A 23,531-nucleotide genomic window follows, 5' to 3' on the forward strand; every position below is an offset into this window, starting at 1 on the left:
GCTTTAACCCCGGATGGGGACTGTGGCAACACTAGCCCAGAAGGTGGCATCCAGGAGCCATGCACAGCATTGGAGCAAAGGTCGGGTGGAGGAACGATCCCGGGAATAGGCGGCTGGCTGCCTTTAAGGTGGATTTATTTGCCTGCCAGATGTGAAGTCTGTAACCAGCCCCTTTAAAGAGCAGGTAAAGCAGCAAGTGGATAGGGAGAGAACTGGCTTCTCCACCCCTCGCTTTGGTCTTTCATCATAACTCCGGGCCAGGCAGGCAGGCAGATTTTGCAATGTGTGCGTTCCCGTCAGGAGGCTCCAGGAGCAGTTCACGCACAGGGAGCAAGTGCCAAGTGTCTAGGGCCTGAGCCAAGGAAGCAGAGACCCAGGGTGCAAGGGGCTGGGAGCAGGGCTTCCTCCCCGGGGACTATGGAGCTGAGATCCTCTGGCAGCAGGACAAGTCTCTCCACTGGGCTCTTTCTCCTGCTTTGTGCTTTCCTGCCTCCTGAGATACCTGGGAAAGAAGGTAAGGATAGTGCCTGGCCTCCCCATCCCCCGGGAGCTGGGCAGGGCTCTGCCTCCAGCAACAGGAACCCCTACAGCTTGGCTGAGAGAGGGGTGGGAACGGAAGGTTCCTTGGGAGACCTGGGGAGGTGGGGGGTGGGAAGGAGAGCCTCCTCTGTAGGGGGCTGGGACTGGCCTTCCTCAAAGGGGGACCGGAATAGGGAGGGAGGGAGTTGTAAAATTAAGACAGGGAATTGTGTATGTGGAGGGGTGTGGGGAGACTGACAGGTGGGGTTTGCTCAGGAAACTAACGTCTGACTCCTTACTTTTCTTTGTGACTTTGTAAACAATTATCACACTCCAGGTGCGTGGGGAAGCAGTCATGTTGCTGCAACTTCAGGGAACTGCACCTTCCCTCCCCCCAGTCATTTTTAAGCACAACATCTTAAAGCATTTGTAGGTCCAGAAGGGATTTTTCTCCTTTTGCATTTAACACAAGCTCTGGGGTTACAAGTTCAAACACAAACCAAATGAATAAATCCCCTCCCCGTCTCCCTGAGGAATCTCTCTGGGGACTGGGGGGAGTTAACACTTTCAGCAATAACAGTTTTTGTTTGATTTGTAGCTCTTGTGGAGATTTCTGCATTAGAAAACCCATCAGTACTGGTCTCCCCTTCCACTTCCTTGTGGCAGGGCGAGGAACCTGTACGCGGGTTCATCTACTCTGCACAACTTATCTACCCTGCCTTGTGCCTTCCCCTTGATCCCTGTTTTCCCCCCTCCCATTTCTCTTTCCTTTCCACCTCTTGGCCTGCCTCTGATCCACTTCCCTTTCCTGCTTAGCTCCTTCTCCCTCCTCTCCCACTTAGCCCCTTTTGCTAGATGTAGTGATAGATACTCCTAGACAGTATGGTGCTTGTGAGGGATTCTGAACCTGCGTAGAACAGGGTGTGGGGGGAATGATTCTCTACCTTTCTGTGAGGTTAAAGTGAACTTGTGGAACTGTCTGACCCTCCTTTACACTACCTGTCTCTGTCACCTTTCTCTGCACATTTGTATGAGGGGCTTCAGTGTTCTCCTCTCCTACTGGAGTTGCTCTTCCCCTAGCACTCAACTAGAAGAGCCTTCCACCTCTGTGCGGATTAGGGTATGGGCCTCTCTCTGGCCCTGCTCTGGGCTTTATACTGGATGTGGTTCTCAGACACACTTTAAATAGGGTTCCGGATAAATAAGTTTCTAGACAGGTTTGGCTGTATCTGTCACCGAGAGGGCCAGATTGGATTAGAACCTAAGTTGGGCTCCAAGTGAACTCCAGGAACTGACTTGTCTGTTGGAAGAATAGTTGGTGATAACATTTTGGGGACTGGATAACTTGTTCAAATACATCTGCCATGCCCCCTTCACTAACAGTTCACCTGCCTCAGACTGTTTTGTTTTGGTTGTGGCTGTGATCCCTTCCTCAAGTCCAGATCCTAGAGCATGTGTAGACATGCCCTGAGATGCTTTGAGCTGGGGATGTAATTTGCAGCTTGAGGAGACATACCCATGCTGCTTCTGATCAAACTAGAGCTCTAAAAATAGAATGAGGCCACAGCAGCAGGAGGGGCTAGCCTCCCCAAGTATGTATCCGTCCAAGGCAGCTGGCATGGACTCAGGGCAGCTAGCTGCTCTCTCCACTGCGGCTACAGTATATGCCTAGAGTCTCTACTGGATAGGTACTTGGGTCAGCTAGCCCCTGATGCCAGCCACGGCAGCTACATTTTTTTTTTTTTAGCACACTAGTTCAATCAGAGCCAGTGCAGGTATGTCTCCTTGCGCTGGGGATTGTGCCCCCAGCCCAAAGGGTAGACATACCCTAACAGGACTCATCCCCACTGGTCATATCCCCTGACTCTGTTTGGGTCCCAGTGTGGATGGGGCCTTTATTTCTTTTGGAGAGATTCTCTCCCTCACTATATGCCGTATAACAGTGAGACTTCCACATGTTAGGGGATGGGCAGCCAAGCTCTCTGCCCCACCAGTGTGCCCTCTGCCCCCTAATATATTAACTTTGCAGGTCAGTGGCTCAACGCTACCTTCCCTCCACTTCCATGCAGCATCCAAATTGTGAGCCTTGTGGGTGGAGACCTGCCTTGATGGTGCACTGTCCATGGGGGCAGGCAGTGCATGTATGTGTTCCCACCACAACTCACAGCAACTATCCTGTACTACCAGATGGCACTCCAAGGCAGCATGAGCTTCCGCACAGCTGGGTCCTGTCCTTGCCTAGAAAGCTCTTAAATCTCTCTTGCTCACTACAGTATTTTTCTCCTCTCCTTACCCTTATAAAAACTGTCTCTTCCCCCTCACTTTATCCTGCCCCTTACTTGTGTGGGGTAGATATTGTGTCCTCTAGGAAGTGACTGGAGTGAGGAGCATCTCGTGCAGATAGGATTTGGGACTACCAGTACTGTGGAAGTGTTATCTCCTCAAAAGTCCCAGAGGGAATAGAGTGGAGAGGGGAAGAAGAAGGGAGGGGTACAAAGATTCATGGCCCTATCTCTGATTCTGGGCCATGCCCTGCTTCCTCATTCCACACGTCTCTTACATGCTCTCTCTTGCACTTTACACTCTGCTGGCTGTAGAATCATAGAATCACAGAAGATTAGGGTTGGAAGAGACCTCAGGAGGTCATCTAGTCCAACCCACTGCTCAAAGCAGGACCAACCCCAACTAAATCATCCCAGCCAGGGCTTTGTCAAGCCAGGCCTTAGAAACCTCTAAGGATGCAGATTCCACCACCTCTCTAGGTAACGCATTCCAGTGCTTCACCACCCTCCTAGCAAAAAAGTTTTTCCTAATATCCAACCTAGACCTCCCCCACTGCAACTTGAGACCATGGCTCCTTGTTCTATCCTTGTTCTGTAACTGGCAGGCAACACTGATCTAGTCAGGGGCAGCAAAAGAGAGATTCTGACTCTTTAAATGGCACTTTATCACCCCGAGTTCTTTCCCAGTCCAATTGGATATGGCCCTCAGAGTGAAGCTAGTGGAAATCGACAGGGCATCTTCAGGGATTTTTCTCTGTGCTGCAAAAGTGTAATTCTCAGGCCAGGTTTATACTAGGAGCGCTTTGCTGGTATAGCTGACCTGGAATAGTGAGGATGCAGCTTATACCAGCAAACCTACTCTTTGCTGGTATAGTTTATTCCTGGACACAACCCACACCCCAAACAAACCAGTAGATTTAGTGGGATTCAGGTTTTATTTTTTGATCATTTAGATGGATAATAGCAATGTTTATTTTTAAGCAGTTTTTCAATGCTTATCAATTTAAATTTTCACAGTAGTAGAAAATTATGGGGGGGGGGGGTCCAGACAATAATTATTTAATGACAATAGATGTTGAGATGCAAAAAGTTAAAGCTTTATAATTGCTAAAACACAAATTGTCAACATCACATAGCAAAATATAAAAAGTAAAAATAACAGGAGTACTTGTGGCACCTTAGAGACTAACAAATTTTGTTAGTCTCTAAGGTGCCACAAGTACTCCTGTTATTTTTGCGGATACAGACTAACACGGCTGCTACTCTGAAACCTATAAAAAGTAAATATCCTTAAATCAAACTCTAGTAAGTTCTCAAGCAGCATTTTTTTACTTTGCCTAACTGAACATTTTGATTATCAATGGAAATATTTTTTCATCAGTTTGTGTGAATTGTTACTAACATTGACCAATAAAAATCTAATCCTTCCAAGCCTAAAAACAAGCAATCCATGGAAGAGTGCAGTTCTGCTGGTATAACTGTATCTACACTAGGGGCTTTTGTCAGCACAGCTCTATTGATCAGGGAACACTCCTCTTCATACCTTGGCCAACATAGCCAGCAAAGCTTTATATTTTAGGCCTGGCCTCAGGATTGCCAACTATAAAAGCATTCAACAATCATGAGCCAAGCCTCAAAAAATCATGAGACTGGCTTCTAGATCCCAAGATTTTAGGGTGCACTCAGATAGGGGCAGCTCTATGTTTTTTGCCGCCCCAAGCATGGCAGTCAGGCGGCCTTCGGCGGCATGCCTACGGGCGGTCCGTGGTCACGCGGATTCGGCGGCATTTCTGCGGGTGATCTGCTGGTCACGCGGCTTCGGCGTACCCACTGCCGAATTGCCGCCGAAACCACGGGACCGGCGGACCTCCCACAGGCACACTGCCGAAGGGTGCCTGACTGCCGCCTTCACAGTGACCGGCAGGCCACACACACACACACACACCCCCGCACGTGCGGCTTGCCGCCCCAGGCACGCGCTTGCTGCGCTGGTGCCTGGAGCCGCCCCTGCACTCAGATCACATTTTCATTTTTTTCACAGCAACCATGAGGGATGGAAACTAAACTGAAAGCAGGATTCTCACCTAATCACATGCTTTCTAGGAGTCAAGACACTAAGAAAAACACCAAACAGCTTGAGGCTCATGAGAAAACCATGAGAAGTGGCAATACTGCATTCTGCAGACCTTGCACACTTGCTGAGTTAACTACTGCCTGAAGCAGTTGAGGCAGTGCATTTGGAGGGGAAAGGGATGCAAGGTGGAGGTCATAGGATGCAAAAGTCAAAGGAGAGAAGATGAGTTGAACACCGTGGGTATGAGGGATGGGAGATGGAAGGTTAGTCAAAGGAGAGAAGATGAGTTGAACACCGTGGGTATGAGGGATGGGAGATGGAAGGTTAGTGAGGGAGATATTGGGATATGGGGGAAAGTGAATGCTGAGATAAAGCTTGTAAATTTCTTTCTTATTCCCATCCCTGAACATGGAGGAGATCTTTTGAGTTAAAGCATCTCCCCATAGAAATACAGAGGGAGAGGAGAGAAACTGGGTGGTTGTGGACAGTCCATACTAAAACACAGCTGACAGAAACACTCCCGCTGGAGACTCAAATTAGGGCTGATACTGTCCTGTATCTGTCCTGGAAATTAATTAGTTAATGTTAGTACAGCCCTTTGCAGCTTCAAAGCACTGATAAAGTTTTCACTGTTATAGTTTGCCGTAAACAAAGAAAGCTCTATAATTTCAGTAGGGAAAAGAAAACCAAAGTAAAGACTGCAGGAGAGGGAGAGGGAGAGAGAATGGTGTTTGTCTCTCTTTGCAACCAGCTACATCTGGGCTGAATGCAAAATGACAGCTTCCCCTGCAGACAGGAAGAATCCTAGAAACTTAAATACAAAAACAAAATAACAGTTGGATGGCTCCATATGTAGGGGAGATGATACATCCATAAACTAGCTGCTAAAGGCTCTTGGTTGCTGTGACTGATGCAGTGGAGGTTACACTCTTCATGTGGTCTCTTTACACTGTACCTTCCCATGACCCTCCTTCCTCTCCTTCCCCAGCCCTGGTTAGTTCCCTGAGGCAACACTAATTGATCTTTTGTGGTGGTAATTTGTTCAGTCACTTCAGCACTTATCTCTTTTCAGCCCTCTGTCCTCCTGTTCTGAAGGGAGATTCTTTTTTTTTTGGAGAGGATTCCATTACCAGGCCAGTTTTGGGGCATTGAATTCCCATTTTAATTCATCCCAGCATCCTGTACCCATTTAAGGGGGTGGGGAAACACTGAGAGGAAGCCTACTCTGCTAGGCTTCACGAAGGGCTCCTCTTGATTTTTGCTGCCTGGGTTTGTGGATTGGAAAGAATATTGGGTAGCTGCAGTGTTACTGAGATCTATTGCTATCCTCCCTCTAGCTGTGCTGTTGCGTGGGTTGAGGGAAAAGTGTGGTTTTGGGGACAAAGGCAAAGATTCTTCATGCTCGTTTCCTGGCTGGAGAAGAAGGAATTGGGGAGAGATGATGTGGCTATGAATTGTGGGGCAGAACTGCAGACATTGCTGAATGACCTGGATACAGTCACATTGAATAGAATGGGGAAAGTCAAAAGCAGTACTGACCTAAGAAGCAGTGACAGAATGGGAAGGCTCTCTATGCCTGTTCCATAAACCGTGGGAGTTGGGTTTCTCATCCTTTCCTTCTGGCTTGCAGTGAATCTCCTGGACACAAGCACTGCACAGAGTGAACTGGGCTGGCTTCCAGATCCTCCAGAAACAGGGGTGAGTACTATGCTGGGGAAGGAAGGGCAGAACTCTGGAGTATTGTCTGCCGTGGAGAAAAATCAAGGATCAATTCCAAAAAGGGACTCTTAGGGCTTGGCTACACTTGCGAGTTAGAACGCATTAAAGCAGCCATGGGCACCCTAGCTCACTACCCGTCCACACTGGCAAGGCACATAGAGCGCTCTGACTCCACAGCTAGAGCGCTCCTGATACTCCACCTCGGCGAGAGGAATAACGTTGGATGCGCCCCCACTGGAGCGCTGCGGCACCAGTGTGAATGGGGTGTTGCATTACTGCACTTTGATCGGCCTCCGGAAACACCCCATAATCCCCTTAAGTCAAGTGGCCACTCTTGTCATTGTTTTGAATCACTGCAGGAATGCGGATATGCCCTTTGAAAGCTCCCTTTCTGACAGTCGGCTGCTTATCTGCTCCGAGACAAAGCAACCATTAGTGTGGAATGCAGTGTGTGAGAGAGAGGCGGGGGAGAGAGGGGGTCTACTGCTGTGTGAACTTACAAGACAGCATGCTGACATGGTCTCAGCCCCCCAAAAACCCACTCTCTCTGCCCCCTCATACACACAACGCACTCCCTGTCACACTCCACCCCATCCCCACCCCCCATTTGAAAAGCACGTTACAGCCACTTGCATGCTGGGATAGCTGCCCATAATGCACCGCTCCCAATGCCTCTGCAAGTGCCGCAAATGTGGCCTTAGTCTTAGCCTTAGTCCTGCCCTGCAGCTCCCCATTGTATTTCAGTCCTGGCCTCCCCACATAGCTCTGCCAATGCCCCTCAGTCCTGCCCTGCAGCCCCCTGCTATTCCAGTGCTGAGCGCCCCTCACAGCTCTGCCAATGCCCCTCAGTCCTGCCCTGCAGCCCCCTGTTAGTCCCGTGCCATGGATCCCATTACTAAGGAAATATAATAATGTTGTTACTTTTTAGTGATTATTGGCAGTTGTTATTTAAATAAGAAATCTTTCAAATGGATTCATATGTTGAATCTAAATACAGGAGGAGGAAGAATAAAACTGATGTCTTATCTTGTCACCTGAGTTCCTCTGTCCCTTGTTGCAAGTACAGTGTGTGCTTCCCACCCCCATTGAAATACCCATGACAGAACTACTTCCATTCTTAATGATTTTGAAGAATCTCGAACAATTTGAAAATAAGTGAGACTCTCTGTTCACTCCCTCTCAGGGCCTTACTGGTTGTAAACTGAATATATTGGATCATTAATTGACTGTGAACAGTCAATTGAGAGACTGCCCCAGGGAGATGCAGTATGGTCTAGTGCAGTGGTCTCCAACCTTTTTATGCCCAAGATCACTTTTTGAATCTAAGGGCAACTAGGATCTACCCCCACCCCTTCCCTGAGCCCCCCCCCTTCCCCAAAGCTCCGCCCCACTCACTCCATTCCCCCCCCCCCCATTGCTCACTCTCCCCCACCCTCACTCACTTTCACCGGGCTGGGGTATGGGGTTGGGGTTCGGGAGGGGGTGCAGGCTCTGGGCTGGGGCTGAGGGGTTCACAGTGTGGGAGGGGGCTCTGGGCTGAGCCTGGGGCATGGCGTTGGGGTACAGGAGGGGGTGAGGGGTGCAAGCTCTAGTAGAGTTTGGGTGCAGGAGGGGGCTCCAGGCTGGGACAGAGGGTTGGGGTGCAGGAGGGGATGCAGGGTGCAGGATCTGGGAGGAAGTTTGGGTGCAGAAGGGGGCTCCAGGCTGGGGCAGAGTGTTGGGGTGCAGGAGGGGGTAGAGGGTGCTGGCTCTGGGAGGGGGTCAGGGCTGAGGCTTGGGGTGCAGGAGGGGGTTTGGGGTGCAGAATGTGGTATGGGGTGCTGGCTCCGGGAGGAGGCTCAGGGCTGGGGGTTGGGGTGCAGGAGGGGGCTTGGGATGCTGGCTGTGGGAGAGGGCTCAGGGTGGGGCTTGGGGTGCTGGCTCTTGGAGAGGGCTCAGGGCTGGGGGTTTGGGTGCAGCCTCCCGCCAGGCAGCATTTACCTCTGGCAGCTCCCAGTTGGCGGCGGGCGCAGTGAGGCTAAGGTAGGGTACCTGCCTACGCCGGCCGCACACCACTCCCGGAAGGGGCCAACGCACATCTGCGGTCCCTGGGGGAGGGACGGAGGGCACGTGGCTCCATGAGCTGCCCCTCTCTGCAAGCACCAATGGGAGCTGCGGTGGCGGTGCTTGTAGACAGGAGCAGCGTGCAGGGGGAGACCCCTGGCTGCAGGGTCGCGCTGGCTGCTTCCAAGAGTGGCGTGGGGCCAGGATAGGCCTTAGCGGCAGCCACGCTGCACCACTGGAGATCACGATCGACTGGGAGATCCTCTAGGATCGACCAGTCAATCATGATTGAGCGGTTGGTGATCACTGGTCTAGTGGATAGAGCCTTAGACTGGAATTCAGGAGACCAGGGTTGTAGTTCTGCCTGTGCTACTGGCCTGCTGAGTGACCTTGGGCAAGTCACTTCTTTCTGTGCCTCAGTTTCCCTATCTGTAAAATGGGAATAAGGCTACTGGCCTCATTTTTAAAGTGCTTTTAGATCTATTATTATTACAAATCAGAATATGACTTTTCTAGTTGCCAGCACTACAAACTCTGACCTGGCATTTACACATCTCACAGAGTGCTTGGTTTTCTTCTGTTCTTATCTGTTATGTACAAACAAAGCAATCATGTACTCTCTGTAAAATGACTTTTGTTTTAGATCAAAAATAAATAAACAATAGAACAAAAATAAAGACTCTATGAAAAGACGGCATGTTTTTTTGTCTTCTCCGTAATGTCTGAACTGAACACAAAATAGCAGGTGCCTTCAGCAGACTACCAGAAAGTTAAAGATGCACTATGCATAAAATTAAGTGCTACATAGCCACATGCCATTACCACAGGAAGGGTGTCACTAGTTGGCACCAAGATAATATCTTCATCTGCATAGGATAAGCCTGCATAGCCGGCTTTGGTAATGCCTATCCAAAGAGCAGCAACTAAAATAATGTCCCTTCTCTATGTTTCTCGGGAGCTGGGAATACAATTACAGGGCATGACAATTCCTATGCAATTCCCCCCTCTCCTCCCCATCAGTGTGATCACAGTTATATCAGTATAACTTATTCCAGTTTAAGAAGCAGAATAAGCTAGCAGAACTGCATCCACACTAGGGCTTTTACCAGTATTACTATTTTGTTTAACCCTGCCTTGCCACCACCATGTGGCTTTGACTAATATAGTATTCCCAGTTGGCTAATGGGGAGTACTGAATCCAAATGTTCCACTCCAGTAGATTGGTAGCAATATAAACCCCACTTTGGACTCTTGGACACTGAAGAGGAGGTATGCAGCCCCAACGGTTGAAAGAAAAGCCTAGGATCAGGCAGCAGGGAGTGAGGAGTGCCAGTTTTGAGTAAGGGGATTTGGGAGATGGAGTGGGGTAGAGAGAACAAACTCTGTCTGTTAGTGGCAAAGTAATTTTCTGAGTAGGTTTTGCCAGGTGTCACAATGTTTGGTGTGGGGGGGAGTTTCCCAAAGCCCCAGCTGCTTGCATCAAGAGATTGCATGAATATCTCACCTTCCATTTTAAAAAAGTTTCTAGCCCTTGTGGTTGCAGAGAAATGCTGGCGAATGTGACCCGCTTGTACCCCAAAGGCTCAGAAATCAAAGGCAAAGAGAAGAGCCTGTATATTTTGAAATCTCATTATATATGGGGCCTGACTCATGACTCTTGAACAGATGGGGTTGGCAATACTAGGTTCATCTGTACATATTGGGCAGCAAATATTCTTAGAGCACTGAGAGATCCAGGTTGCCAGATGGGTTTTATGGAGACTTTTACAGAACAGTCAACAAACACAAACTGTCTTTTTAGCCTGCCTGCTTGCAAAATGGCCTGTACAGTACAGCAGAGAGTGATAGTGACTTAATTGCAATGTGCATTCAAAAGGCTTCCATGGTTGTACTGGAGTTACTAATAGAGGCCTAGTGAGATAGGAGAGGTGAGAGACTATTTTGAAAGGGCATTGAGCTCAGACTTGCTGAGAACAGGGTACTCTATGGTTACTGCTCCATGAATGTTTGATTACTTTTCATTTATGGAACTCCCTGATCTCTGACCCGTATTGGTTTTCAACCTCCAAGATTGCAGGGATTTGCTTAATCATTGTGCTGTTATTTCTCAGTAACTGTAATGTGAATAGATGAAAAGTTGCCACAAGTACAAAAACAATGGGCAAAGGCATCCTTTAAAAATTAGAAGTTAAATCCTATTGAGGAAAATAGAATGGCGCATAAACTTTGGCAAGTCAAGTGCAAAAGTATAATTCGTCAGGCCAAAAAAGAATCTGAAGAGCAACTAGCCAAAGACTCAAAACTAACAGCTGTGACAGACCCAGACCAGTGGGGTACAGGAGTCTGGTAGAGGGCAAATATACTGGTCACTGGATGAGCAGTTTTCTGTTCCCTGAGTGACCAGAGCAGGGGCTGCACTAGAGTAATCAGGAACCTGCTAGAACCAGTTAAGGCAGGCAGGCTAATCATAGAATCATAGAATATCAGGGTTGGAAGGGACCTCAGGAGGTCATCTAGTCCAACCCCCTGCTCAAAGTAGGACCAATTCCCAACTAAATCATCCCAGCCAGGGCTTTGTCAACCCGGGCCTTAAAAACCTCCAAGGAAGGAGATTCCACCACCTCCCTAGGTAACGCATTCCAGTGCTTCACCACCCTCCTAGTGAAATAGTGTTTCCTAATATCCAACCTAGACCTCCCCCACTGCAACTTGAGACCATTGCTCCTTGTTCTGTCATCTGCCACCATTGAGAACAGCCGAGTTCCATCCTCTTTGGAACCCCCCTTCAGGTAGTTGAAGGCTGCTATCAAATCCCCCCTCATTCTTCTCTTCTGGAGACTAAACAATCCCAGTTCCCTCAGCCTCTCCTCATAAGTCATGCGCTCCAGACCCCTAATCATTTTTGTTGCCCTCCGCTGGACTCTTTCCAATTTATCCACATCCTTCTTGTAGTGTGGGGCCCAAAACTGGACACAGTACTCCAGATGAGGCCTCACCAATGTCGAATAAAGGGGAACGATCACGTCCCTCGATCTGCTGGCAATGCCCCTACTTATACAGCCCAAAATGCCGTTAGCCTTCTTGGCAACAAGAGCACACTGTTGACTCATATCCAGCTTCTCATCCACTGTAACCCCTAGGTCCTTTTCTGCAGAACTGCTACCTAGCCATTCGGTTCCTAGTCTGTAGCTGTGCATGGGATTCTTCCATCCTAAGTGCAGGACTCTGCACTTGTCCTTGTTGAACCTCATCAGGTTTCTTTTGGCCCAATCCTCTAATTTGTCTAGATCCCTCTGTATCCGATCCCTACCCTCTAGTGTATCTACCACGCCTCCTAGTTTAGTATCATCGGCAAACTTGCTGAGAGTGCAGTCCACACCATCCTCCAGATCATTAATAAAGATATTAAACAAAACCGGACCCAGGATCGACCCTTGGGGCACTCCGCTTGAAACTGGCTGCCAACTAGACATGGAGCCATTGATCATTACCCGTTGAGCCCGACGATCTAGCCAGCTTTCTATCCACCTTACAGTCCATTCATCCAGCCCATACTTCTTTAACTTGGCGGCAAGAATACTGAGGGAGACCGTATCAAAAGCTTTGCTAAAGTCAAGGAATAACACATCCACTGCTTTCCCCTCATCCACAGAGCCAGTTATCTCATCATAGAAGGCAATTAGGTTAGTCAGGCATGACTTCCCCTTGGTGAATCAATGCTGACTGTTCCTGATCACTTTCCTCTCCTCTAAGTGTTTCATAATTGATTCCTTGAGGACCTGCTCCAAGATTTTTCCAGGGACTGAGGTGAGGCTGACTGGCCTGTAGTTCCCCGAATCCTCCTTCTTCCCTTTTTTAAAGATGGGCACTACATTAGCCTTTTTCCAGTCATCCGGGACCTCCCCCGATCGCCATGAGTTTTCAAAAATAATAGTTAATGGCTCTGCAATCTCATCCGCCAACTCCTTTAGCACCCTCGGATGCAGCGCATCCGGCCCCATGGACTTGTGCACATCCAGTTTTTCTAAATAGTCCCGAACCACTTCTTTCTCCACAGAGGGCTGGTCACCTTCTCCCCATATTGTGCTGCCCAGTGCAACAGTCTGGGAGCTGACCTTGTTTGTGAAGACAGAGGCAAAAAAATCATTGAGTACATTAGCTTTTTCCACATCCTCGGTCACAAGGTTGCCTCCCTCATTCAGTAAGGGGCCCACACTTTCCTTGACTTTCTTCTTGTTGCTAACATACCTGAAGAAACCCTTCTTGTTACTCTTAACATCTCTTGCTAGCTGCAACTCCAAGTGTGATTTGGCCTTCCTGATTTCACTCCTGCATGCCTGAGCAATATTTTTATTCTCCTCCCTGGTCATTTGTCCAATCTTCCACTTCTTGTAAGCTTCTTTTTTGCGTTTAAGATCAGCAAGGATTTCACTGTTTAGCCAAGCTGGTACCCTGCCATATTTACTATTCTTTCTACACATCGGGATGGTTTGTTCCTGCAACCGCAATAAGGATTCTGTAAAATACAGCCAGCTCTCCTGGACCCCTTTGCCCTTCATGTTATTCTCCCAGGGGATCCTGCCCATCTGTTCCCTGAGGGAGTCAAAGTCTGCTTTTCTGAAATCCAGGGTCCGTATTCTGCTGCTCTCCTTTCTTCCTTGTGTCAGGATCCTGAACTCGACCATCTCATGGTCACTGCCTCCCAGGTTCCCATCCACTTTTGCTTCCCCTACTAATTCTTCCCTGTTTGTGAGCAGCAGGTCAAGAAAAGCTCTGCCCCTAGTTGGTTCCTCCAGCACTTGCACCAGGAAATTGTCCCCTACACTTTCCAAAAACTTCCTGGATTGTCTGTGCACCGCTGTATTGCTCTCCCAGCAGATATCAGGGTGATTAAAGTCTCCCATGAGAACCAGGGCCTGCGATCTAGCAACTTCTGCTAGTTGCCAGAAGAAAGCCTCATCCACCTCATCCCCCTGGTCTGGTGGTCTATAGCAGACTCCGACCACGACATCACCCTTGTTGCTCACACTTCTCAACTTTATCCAGAGACACTCAGGTTTTTCTGCAGTTTCATACCGGAGCTCTGAGCAGTCATACTCCTCTCTTACATACAACGCAACTCCCCCACCTTTTCTGCCCTGCCTGTCCTTCCTGAACAGTTTATATCCATCCATGATAGTACTCCAGTCATGTGAGTTATCCCACCAAGTCTCTGTTATTCCAATCGCATCATAGTTCCCTGACTGTGCCAGGACTTCCAGTTCTCCCTGCTTGTTTAGGACACCTGGAGCCAATTAAGAAGAAGCTGCTAGAATCAATTAAGGCAGGCTAATCAGGGCATCTGGGTTTTAAAAAGGAGCTCACTTCAGTTTGCGGTGCGAGTGTGAGGGGCTGGGAGCAAGAGGCGCAAGGAGCTGAGAGTGAGAGGGTGTGCTGCTGGAGGACTGAGGAGCACAAGCGTTATCAGACACCAGGAGGAAGGTCCTGTGGTGAGAATAAGGAAGGTGTTTGGAGGAGGCCATGGGGAAGTAGCCCAGGGAGTTGTAGCTGTCATGCAGCTGTTACAGGAGCCACTATAGACAGCTGCAGTCCACAGGGCCCTGGGCTGGAACCCGGAGTAGAGGGCGGGCCCGGGTTCCCCCAAAACCTCCCAATTGACCTGGACTGTGGGTTCTTCCAGAGGGGAAGGTCTCTGGGCTGTACCCCAACCCACATGGTGAATCTCTGAGGAAAGAAAATCCGCCGATAAGCGCAGGACCCACCGAGATAGAGGAGGAACTTTGTCACACTGGTGTCAGGAGCGGGATCTTGGGGTGCACAGCGTGGTGGAAGAAGGAGGGTGATTTAAAAAAAAAAAAAAAAAAAAAAAGAACAACAACAACAAAAAGGGAGAGGGTTTATTTTTTTTCACCACAATGGATGACGTAGTGCGGGCACTGATACAAGCTACGGCGGCCCAGCAGGAGGCTACCCGTGTCTAGGCAGCCGCCCAACAGGAGGCAGTGCGGCTGCAGCAAGAGACTAATCACCTGCTGATGGACCAGGCTGCTCAAGACCGAGCTATGTTGCGGGAACTGGTAAACCAGGTAAAGTCCCTTACAGAGCTGAATCGCGGCCATGATGGGACGCGGCTCATACGGGCCAGCCATTGGCTGCAGAAAATGACACGGGAGGATGATGTAGAGGCATACCTTCTGGCCTTTGAGAGGACAGCCCTACGGGAGGCCTGGCCTCGAGATCAGTGGTCTGGCATCCTTGCCCCATTTCTGTGTGGGGAGGCCCAGAAGGTCTACCATGATCTGCCTGAAGAGGCTGCGGCAGACTACCCCCAGCGGAAAGCAGAGATCCTTGCCAGATCTGGGGTAACGACAGCAATGCGGGCCCAGCAGTATCACGGTTGGAGGTACCAGGAAGACAAAACCCCGCGGTCCCAATTGTATGACCTCATCCATCTCGCACGAAAGTGGTTGCAAACAGAGTCCCGGAGTCCGGAAGAGATACTAGTGGTTCTGGTCATCGACCGATACATGAGGGGACTACCACCAGACCTTCGTGCCTGGGTAAGCCAGAACGAACCCTCCACCTATGACGAGGTTGTCGCCCTGGTAGAGAGGCGAAGGATAGCGAGGGAGCTGACCCGACCAGTTAAGGAAGAGGCACCCCGGGTTAAACTAGCAGCACCAAGCCCTAAAGTTCAGGTGACTGGGCCACCAGGAGGGACCAGGTGGAAAAAGAGAGAGGCTGAAGGCCCATCAGAGGCCACAAAGAGTCGGAGCACTGAGGGAGAAGAGGATTGTGATGTTAGACTGCCCAAACCAAGAGACTGGGGAATGCCTAGGGCTCCATACAGATGTTATGCCTGCGGGGAGTGGGGACACATAGCTGCACAGTGTCCCAATGCTGAGGAGCCTATGCAGTGTAACCTGGGGAACTGGGCAGATCCATGCTCCCTAATCCACCCTAATGCTTCTGAACCAGTAGAGGCAACAGAGACTGGGCCCCTAGATCTTGGGCAGATTAGCCCCGGGAGAGGAAATTTTGGATGGGACCAGGCAGAAGACCCAAGGTATGACAACATTAGGAAGGAGGTGACTGAAATAGATGGGGTCCCCGTGGAAGGGAAAACCCAGGGACCAGGACCCTACTTCATAATGAAGAAGGATCTCTTATACCGGGTTGCACCAGTACAGGGGCAGAAGGTACAGCAGATCCTAGTACCTCAGAAACACCAGAACGCTGTATTAAGTCTTGCTCATAGTCATCTTTTTGGGGGGCATTTGGGGGTAGAGAAGACCCTGGCACGAGTCCTACGACGGTTCTTCTGGCCCGGAGTACATGAAGAAGTGCGGAGGTACTGTGCCTCCTGCCCGGAGTGTCAGCTGCACAGTCCCCATCCCCACTTGAGGGCACCTTTAGTACCCCTTCCCATCATAGAGGTCCCCTTCGAGCGAATAGCCATGGACCTAGTGGGACCCCTGGAGAAGACGGCTCGGGGCCACCAATATATACTTGTTATTTTGGACTATGCTACTCGCTACCCAGAAGCCGTCCCCCTGCGGAACATGGCCTCTAAAACTATAGCCAAAGAGCTGGTGGGGATCTTTGCCCGAATGGGGCTACCGAAGGAGATATTAACCAACCAAGGAACCCCATTTATGTCGAAGCTAATGAAGGACCTCTGTACGCTGCTCCATATACATACCGAGAACTTCGGTCAACCATCCGCAGACTGATGGGTTGGTAGAAAGGTTTAACCGAACCCTCAAGGCTATGATAAGGAAGGTGGTAAGTCGGGATGGGAAGGATTGGGACACCCTACTACCCTACCTTATGTTTGCTATCCGGGAGGTACCACAGGCCTCAACTGGGTTTTCCCCCTTCGAGTTATTATACGGGCGTCACCCCCGTGGCATACTAGATATCGCCAAAGAGATCTGGGAAGAGGAACCCAATGAGGGGAGAAATATAATAGAGCATGTAATGCAGATGCGAGACCGGATAGCCTGGGTTACCCCTATTGTACAGGAACATTTGGAGAAGGCACAGGAGGCCCAGCGAACCCATTACAATCACCAGGCAAAAGTGCGACAGTTCCAACCAGGGGATCGGGTTATGGTGTTGGTACCCACGGCAGAAAGCAAGCTTCTGGCCCAATGGCAAGGGCCCTATGAGGTGGTTGAACCCGTGGGGGAAGTAACCTACAAGGTGCGGCAGCCAGGACGCAGAAAACAAGAACAGATTTATCACGTTAACCTTCTGAAACCCTGGCATGTTCAAGAGGCATGCACAACGGTCCAAAAAGACCTAACCCAGGAAAACAAGCCTTCCAAACAGGTGAGAGTGTCTCCCGATTTAACACCAGACCAGAAGAATGAGGTGTCTGAGATGATCTTCCGGAACCAAGATGTGTTCTCGACAAAACCAGGTCGAACAACCGAGACATATCACCACATCGTCACGAACCCTGGGGCCAGAGTAACAATGAGGCCCTATCGGGTGCCAGCAGCAAAAAGAGAGGAAATAAAAGCAGAAGTAAAAAAAATGCTGGAGTTGGGGATCATCGAAGAATCCCACAGTCAGTGGTCCAGCCCAGTCGTGCTGGTGCCCAAACCTGATGGCACCACAAGATTTTGCAATGACTTCCGGTGACTAAACAAAGTATCCCAGTTCGACGCGTACCCCATACCTCGCATAGATGAGCTAGTGGACCGTCTGGGTAATGCCCGGTACTTGACTACCCTAGACTTGACAAAGGGGTACTGGCAGATTCCCCTTGCAGAAGACGCAAAGGAAAAGACTGCGTTCTCTACACCAGAGGGTCTTTTTCAATATACTGTCCTCCCTTTTGGACTACATGGGGCCCCAGCTACCTTCCAGCGCCTCATGGACAATCTATTACGCCCCCATAACAGTTATGCTGCTGCCTACTTGGACGATGTGGTCATTCATACCCCAGACTGGGAAACCCACCTGGAGAAGGTGGAGGCAGTCCTCGATACCTTCAGGTGAGCTGGCCTTACAGCAAACCCTGCCAAGTGCGCTGTAGGGTTTACAGAGGCCAAATATCTTGGCTACATTGTGGGAAAAGGTCTGGTAAAACCCCAAGTGAACAAGTTAGAGGCCATCCAAAATTGGCCCCGACCAAGTCGCAAGAAACAAGTCCGGGCATTCCTAGGTGTGGTGGGGTATTACCGACGATTTATCCCCCACTTTGCCACAAGGGCAAGCCCCCTGACAGCCCTAGTGAAAGCCCGTGGACCTGATCTGGTGAGATGGTCTGACGCAGCAGAGGAAGCATTCACAGACCTATGGACTGACCTCTGCAATAACCCCGTACTGATAGCTCCTGATTTCACCAAGGAGTTTATCCTGCAGAATGGATGCATCGGAAGTAGGGTTGGGGGCCGTTCTATCACAGATGGTCGGGGAGGAGGAACACCCAATTCTATACCTCAGTCGGAAACTCCTTCCAAGGGAACAAAAACATGCAGTGGTGGAGAGAGAATGCCTCGCTGTAAAACGGGCCATGGAAACATTGCGCTACTACCTGCTCGGGCGCAGATTTGTCCTCGTGACCGACCATGCCCCTCTTCAATGGATGCAGCGGAACAAAGAGAAGAACACAAGGGTGACCAGATGGTTCTTATCCCTCCAACTTTTCCAGTTCCGTGTGCAACACAGAGCAGGGAGCCGTCATGGCAACGCCGATGGCTTGTCACGTGTGCACTGTCTGGTGTCCCAAGCTGCCCAACCCCTTGGCGTTGAGCAGGGGGGAGGGATATGTGACAGACCCAGACCAGTGGGGTACAGGAGTCTGGTAGAGGGCAAATATACTGGTCACTGGATGAGTAGTTTTCTGTTCCCTGAGTGACCAGAGCAGGGGCTGCACTAGAGTAATCAGGAACCTGCTAGAACCAGTTAAGGCAGGCAGGCTAATTAGGACACCTGGAGCCAATTAAGAAGAAGCTGCTAGAATCAATTAAGGCAGGCTAATCAGGGCATCTGGATTTTAAAAAGGAGCTCACTTTAGTTTGTGGTGTGAGTGTGAGGGGCTGGGAGCAAGAGGCGCAAGGAGCTGAGAGTGAGAGGGTGTGCTGCTGGAGGACTGAGGAGCACAAGCGTTATCAGACACCAGGAGGAAGGTCCTGTGGTGAGAATAAGGAAGGTGTTTGGAGGAGACCATGGGGAAGTAGCCCAGGGAGTTGTAGCTGTCATGCAGCTGTTACAGGAGGCACTATAGACAGCTGCAGTCCACAGGGCCCTGGGCTGGAACCCGGAGTAGAGGGCGGGCCCGGGTTCCCCCCAAACCTCCCAATTGACCTGGACTGTGGGTTCTTCCAGAGGGGAAGGTCTCTGGGCTGTTCCCCAACCCACATGGTGAATCTCTGAGGAAAGAAAATCCGCCGATAAGCGCAGGACCCACCAAGATAGAGGAGGAACTTTGTCACACAGCATACATTTTTTTAAAGTATATCAGAAGCAGGAATCCTGCCAAACAATCAGTGGGGCCACTGGATGATCAAGGTGCTAAAGAAACACTCAAGGAAGACAAGGCTGTTGCAAAGAAGCTAGATGAATTCTTTGCATTGGTCTTCATGGCTGAGAACATGAGGGAGATTCCCAAACTTGAGCCATTTTTTTTAGGTGACAAATCTGAGGAACTGTCCCAACCTGAGGTGTCAGTAGAGAAGGTTTTGGAACAAATTGATAAATTAAAGAGTAATAAGTCACCCAGGACCAGATTGTATTCACCCAAGAGTTCTGAAGGAACTCAAATGTGAAATTGCAGAACTTCTGATTGTAATATCTAACCTATCATTTAAATCAGCTTCTTTATCACTTGACTGGAGGATAGCTAATGTGACACCAATTTTTAAAAAGGCTCCAGAGGCAATTCTGGCAATTATAGGCCGGTAAGCCTAACTCCAGTACCAGGCAAATTGGTTATAACTATTGTAAAGAACAGAATTATCAGACACATAGATTAACCCAATTTGTTGGGGAAGAGTCAACATAGCTTTTGTAAAGGGAAATCATGTCTCACCGATCTATTAGAATTCTTTGAGGGGATAAACAAACGTGGACAAGGGTGAACCAGTGGATATAATATATTTGGACTTTCAGAAAGCCTTTGAAAGGTCCCTAATCAAGGGCTCTTAAGCAAAGTAAGCTGTCATGGGATAACAGGGAAGGTCCTCTCATGGATTAGTAACTGGTTAAAAGACAGAAAACAAAGGGTAGGAATAAATGGTCAATATTCAGAATGGAGAGAGGTAAATAGCGGTGTGTGTACTGGGGCCAGTGCTGTTCAACATACTCATAAATGATCTGAAAAAAGGGATAAACAATGAGATGGCAAAATTTGCAAATGATACAAAATTACTTAGGATATTTAAGTTTAAAACAGAGTTAAAAAGGGATCTCACAAAATTTGGGTGAATGGGCAACAAAATGGCAGATGAAATTCAATGTTGATATATGAAGTAATGCACATTAGAAAACATAATCCCAAAATGATGGGCTCTAAATTAGCTGTTACCACTCAAGGAAGAGATCTTGGAGTTATTGTGGATAGTTCTCTGAAAACATCTTCTCAACGTTCAGCAGCAGTCAAAAAAGCTAACTGAATGTTAGGAACCATTAAGAAAGGGGTAGAAAATAAAACAGAAAATATCATAATGCCACTATATAAATCCATGGTATGCCCACACCTTGAATATTGTGTGCAGTTCTGGTCATCTTAAAAAAGATATATTAAAATTGGAAAAGGTACAGAGAAGGGCAACAAAAATGATGAAGGTATGGAACAGCTTCTGTATGAGCAGAGAATAAAAAACTGGGACTTTTCAGTTTGGAAAACAGACAACTAAGAGGGGATATGACAAAGTCTATAAAATCATGAATGGTGTGGAGAAAGTGAATAAGGAAGTGTTATTTACATTTTCACATAACACAAGAACCAGGGGTCACCCGATGAAATTAATAGGCAGCTGGTTTAAAATAAGCAAAAGGAAGTAATTCTTCACACAACGCAGTTAACCTGTGGAACTTGTTGCCAAGGGATGTTGTGAAGGCCAAAACTATAGCAGGGTTCAAAAAAAGAATTAAATAAGTTCATGTAGGACAGGTCCATCAATGACCATTAGCCAAGATGGTCAGGGATGCAATCCCATGCTTTGGGTGTCCCTAGCCTCTGATTGCTAGAAGCTGGAAGCGGATGACAGGGGATGGATCACTTGATGATTGCCTGTTTTGTTCATACTCTCTGAAGCATTGGCATTGGCCACTGTTGGAAAACAAGATACTGAGCTATATGGACCATTGGTCTGACTCAGTATGGCTGTTCTTATGTTCTTGAAACGAACAGTTCATGAACAATTCAGTTTGAAAGCTATTCCTCCAAAATATTGGAAATAACAAACATATTCCAAGCAAATCAGGATCAGTTCAGAAAATTCATGAACAAAAATGGCTAGGTTAACAATGAATAGCTTAAGCAGCTTGATTAATAGCAAAAGGACTGGAAGGAGGATCAGGATTTGGTGGTTATTGCTGTTCTCAAATGCAGGATCTCCCATTCCAAAACTGTATTTGTGTGAATGTGCTCAGCTTGTGTGTAAGACACAGGGTTGGAGTTCGGATGGGGACAGTGTTGGTGTATTGGCCACCCCACACACGTTCAGAGTCTCTGCTTGAGCTGATTTGAGTTTCCTCTGGCAGTGGTTTTAGGAGTTGCTGAGACTGTTTATTCCGGGTGACGTGATTATCCATCCTGGTGATTGTTCTGGATTAGCTCAAGACCTCATGGCCATCTTGGATGTTACTGACTTGGGGCATATAGCTAGACATACATGGATTAGAGAGGAGAAGAGGGGTAGAATTATACTCTTGTCATGGACTAGCTATTACCCTCTCTTTCATGGTCAAGGGCTCACGTCTCCCACTGAAGTGATGGAACCTATTATACTGATCTTATCTCAGAAGCTAATGAAACCAGGTTGTTTTTGGATGACTTTGAGGATGAATTCTGACACACCTCTCTTTTGATGGCCTGGTCGGAGCATAATTTTGTGTCCTTCGCTGTTGATACAATGACACATAAAAAGCCCTCTCACCCTCTTTTGTCCCTTGAGGTAATTTTGATGGGAGAATGGGTTGCCACAAGTGATTTAGGAGGGGTGATGGTTAGAGAACCTTGTGGTGAAACTGTGGCCCAAGCTAAGTTGACTTGTTGCATAAAAAATGTTTGAAAGCTAACATCTATAAATTTTCAGTTTACTTTGTGGATAAGGTCACTTAGGTTTAGAGAGAAGATTGTCTGTGGGAACAGAACTGTACCTTTTTCAGTTATTGAGTTTTGACCACAATGGGCAAAAAGGTGTGGCTTTTTTTCTTCAGTCAAGTTGTTTAATGTGATTGAAAAGCACTCAGTACTTGACAAGTTTCAAAGCTCAGTACTTGACTTCAAGGTGTGATGTTAGCATGTGCTAGCTAACTTGCTAACTAATGCATTTAAAAATATCTAATATAGACACTGTTTCCTTTAACACATGCAAAACTCATGTTAAAGGTTAGTGGGCAAGCTAAGCTTTAACTTACATGGGCAGTGTCTTCTCTACAGTAGACTTCTAAAGGGTGTGTGTGGTAGCTAGCATGCTGTCAAACCTTAAATCTTAGACCTTGCCTAGACTAAGTCACAGGTAAAAATGTAGGAAGGTATGTACAGATTGGCATGGGATACTTGAACTGACATACTTCAAGAATGACATGAATTGATCCAATCATGTACTGTGTTATCTGTTATGAATTCATCTGGAATCCTAAAAGTAAGCAAACTGATTTACAACACATTTATTATCCTGCTACTTGGTGTGTTGTAGAATAACACAATTTTAAAAACAACAGTAATCTTTTTCTTTAACACAAATAGATTTACATCAACTTTGGATCAAGGGTTATGGTTTTTCTTTCAAAAGTTTACAACTGAACATTGACTTAATTCAGCTTTGAAACTTTACTATGCAGAAGAACAATGCTGCTTTTAACTATCTTAATATAAGTGAAACAAGCACAGAAACAGTTTCCTTACTTTGTCAAAGCTTTTTTTAAACTTTCCCTTTATTTGTTTAGTAGTTTACGTTTAACACAGTACCGTGCTGTATTTGCTTTTTTTTTGGACTTTGCTGCTGCTGCCTGGATGTGTACTTCCGGTTCCAAATAAGGTGTGTGTTTGATCGGTCAGGTTGTAACTCTGGTGTTCATAACTCTGAGGTTCTACTGAAGTTTCATTTTGACACCTGGTAATAAGGGTGTGCACCTCATCCCAGTCACGTGAACCCGGTCAGAGTCACAAAATGGTGAGCAAGTCAGTATCGCTCATTCCAGCCGTTACTGTTGTGAAAAGTTATGGCTTGATGCAGGAATTACTGTGTGAGGTTGTTTGGCCTGTGTTACACAGGAGGTCAGACTTGATGATCACAATGGTCCCTCCTGGCCTTGGAATCTATGAATAGGACAACTTCAGCAGTAGACAGAATTGTCAGATTTTCTTTGCCGCTGTTAGTCTGGTGTTCAATCCCAGGCATTGCATAGGCACTGCGTTGGTCAATTATTTTCTTCTGGTGGTAGGCGAAGATCAAGGAACCATGACCTGTCAGCAGCCTTTGATACCATTGACCATGAGGTATTGTTTACATGCCTGCTGACCTTGGCAAGGGTAGACAGTGTCCCTCTAAAAGTGAGTCAATCCTTCCCTTTCTGAGAGGTCCCAAAGGGTAGTGTTAACTGATTGCTCGTCTGCCTTGAGGGTGCTCTGAAGCAGGATATCGGAGGGCTGTATAATCACTCCTGCTCAACAGGTAGACACTGTTATTATGGGAGATAGGGAGGCAGTG

General features: G+C 48.0%; 1 protein-coding gene across 1 annotated transcript in view; it reads left to right on the top strand.

The window, feature by feature from the left end:
- The first annotated feature begins 417 nt into the window (after nt 1-417).
- EPHA1 (EPH receptor A1) overlaps nt 418-23,531 on the top strand; it is an 81,980-nt gene continuing 58,866 nt past the window's right edge. Inside the window, exons 1-2 of the mRNA XM_065412449.1 lie at nt 418-514; nt 6,506-6,573. Of these exons, the coding sequence (XP_065268521.1) occupies nt 418-514; nt 6,506-6,573 (165 nt within the window). The remainder of the gene's footprint in view (nt 515-6,505; nt 6,574-23,531) is intronic.

Source organism: Emys orbicularis, chromosome 1 (assembly GCF_028017835.1).
Source record: "Emys orbicularis isolate rEmyOrb1 chromosome 1, rEmyOrb1.hap1, whole genome shotgun sequence".
In the NCBI taxonomy this organism is placed as follows: Eukaryota; Metazoa; Chordata; order Testudines; family Emydidae; genus Emys; species Emys orbicularis.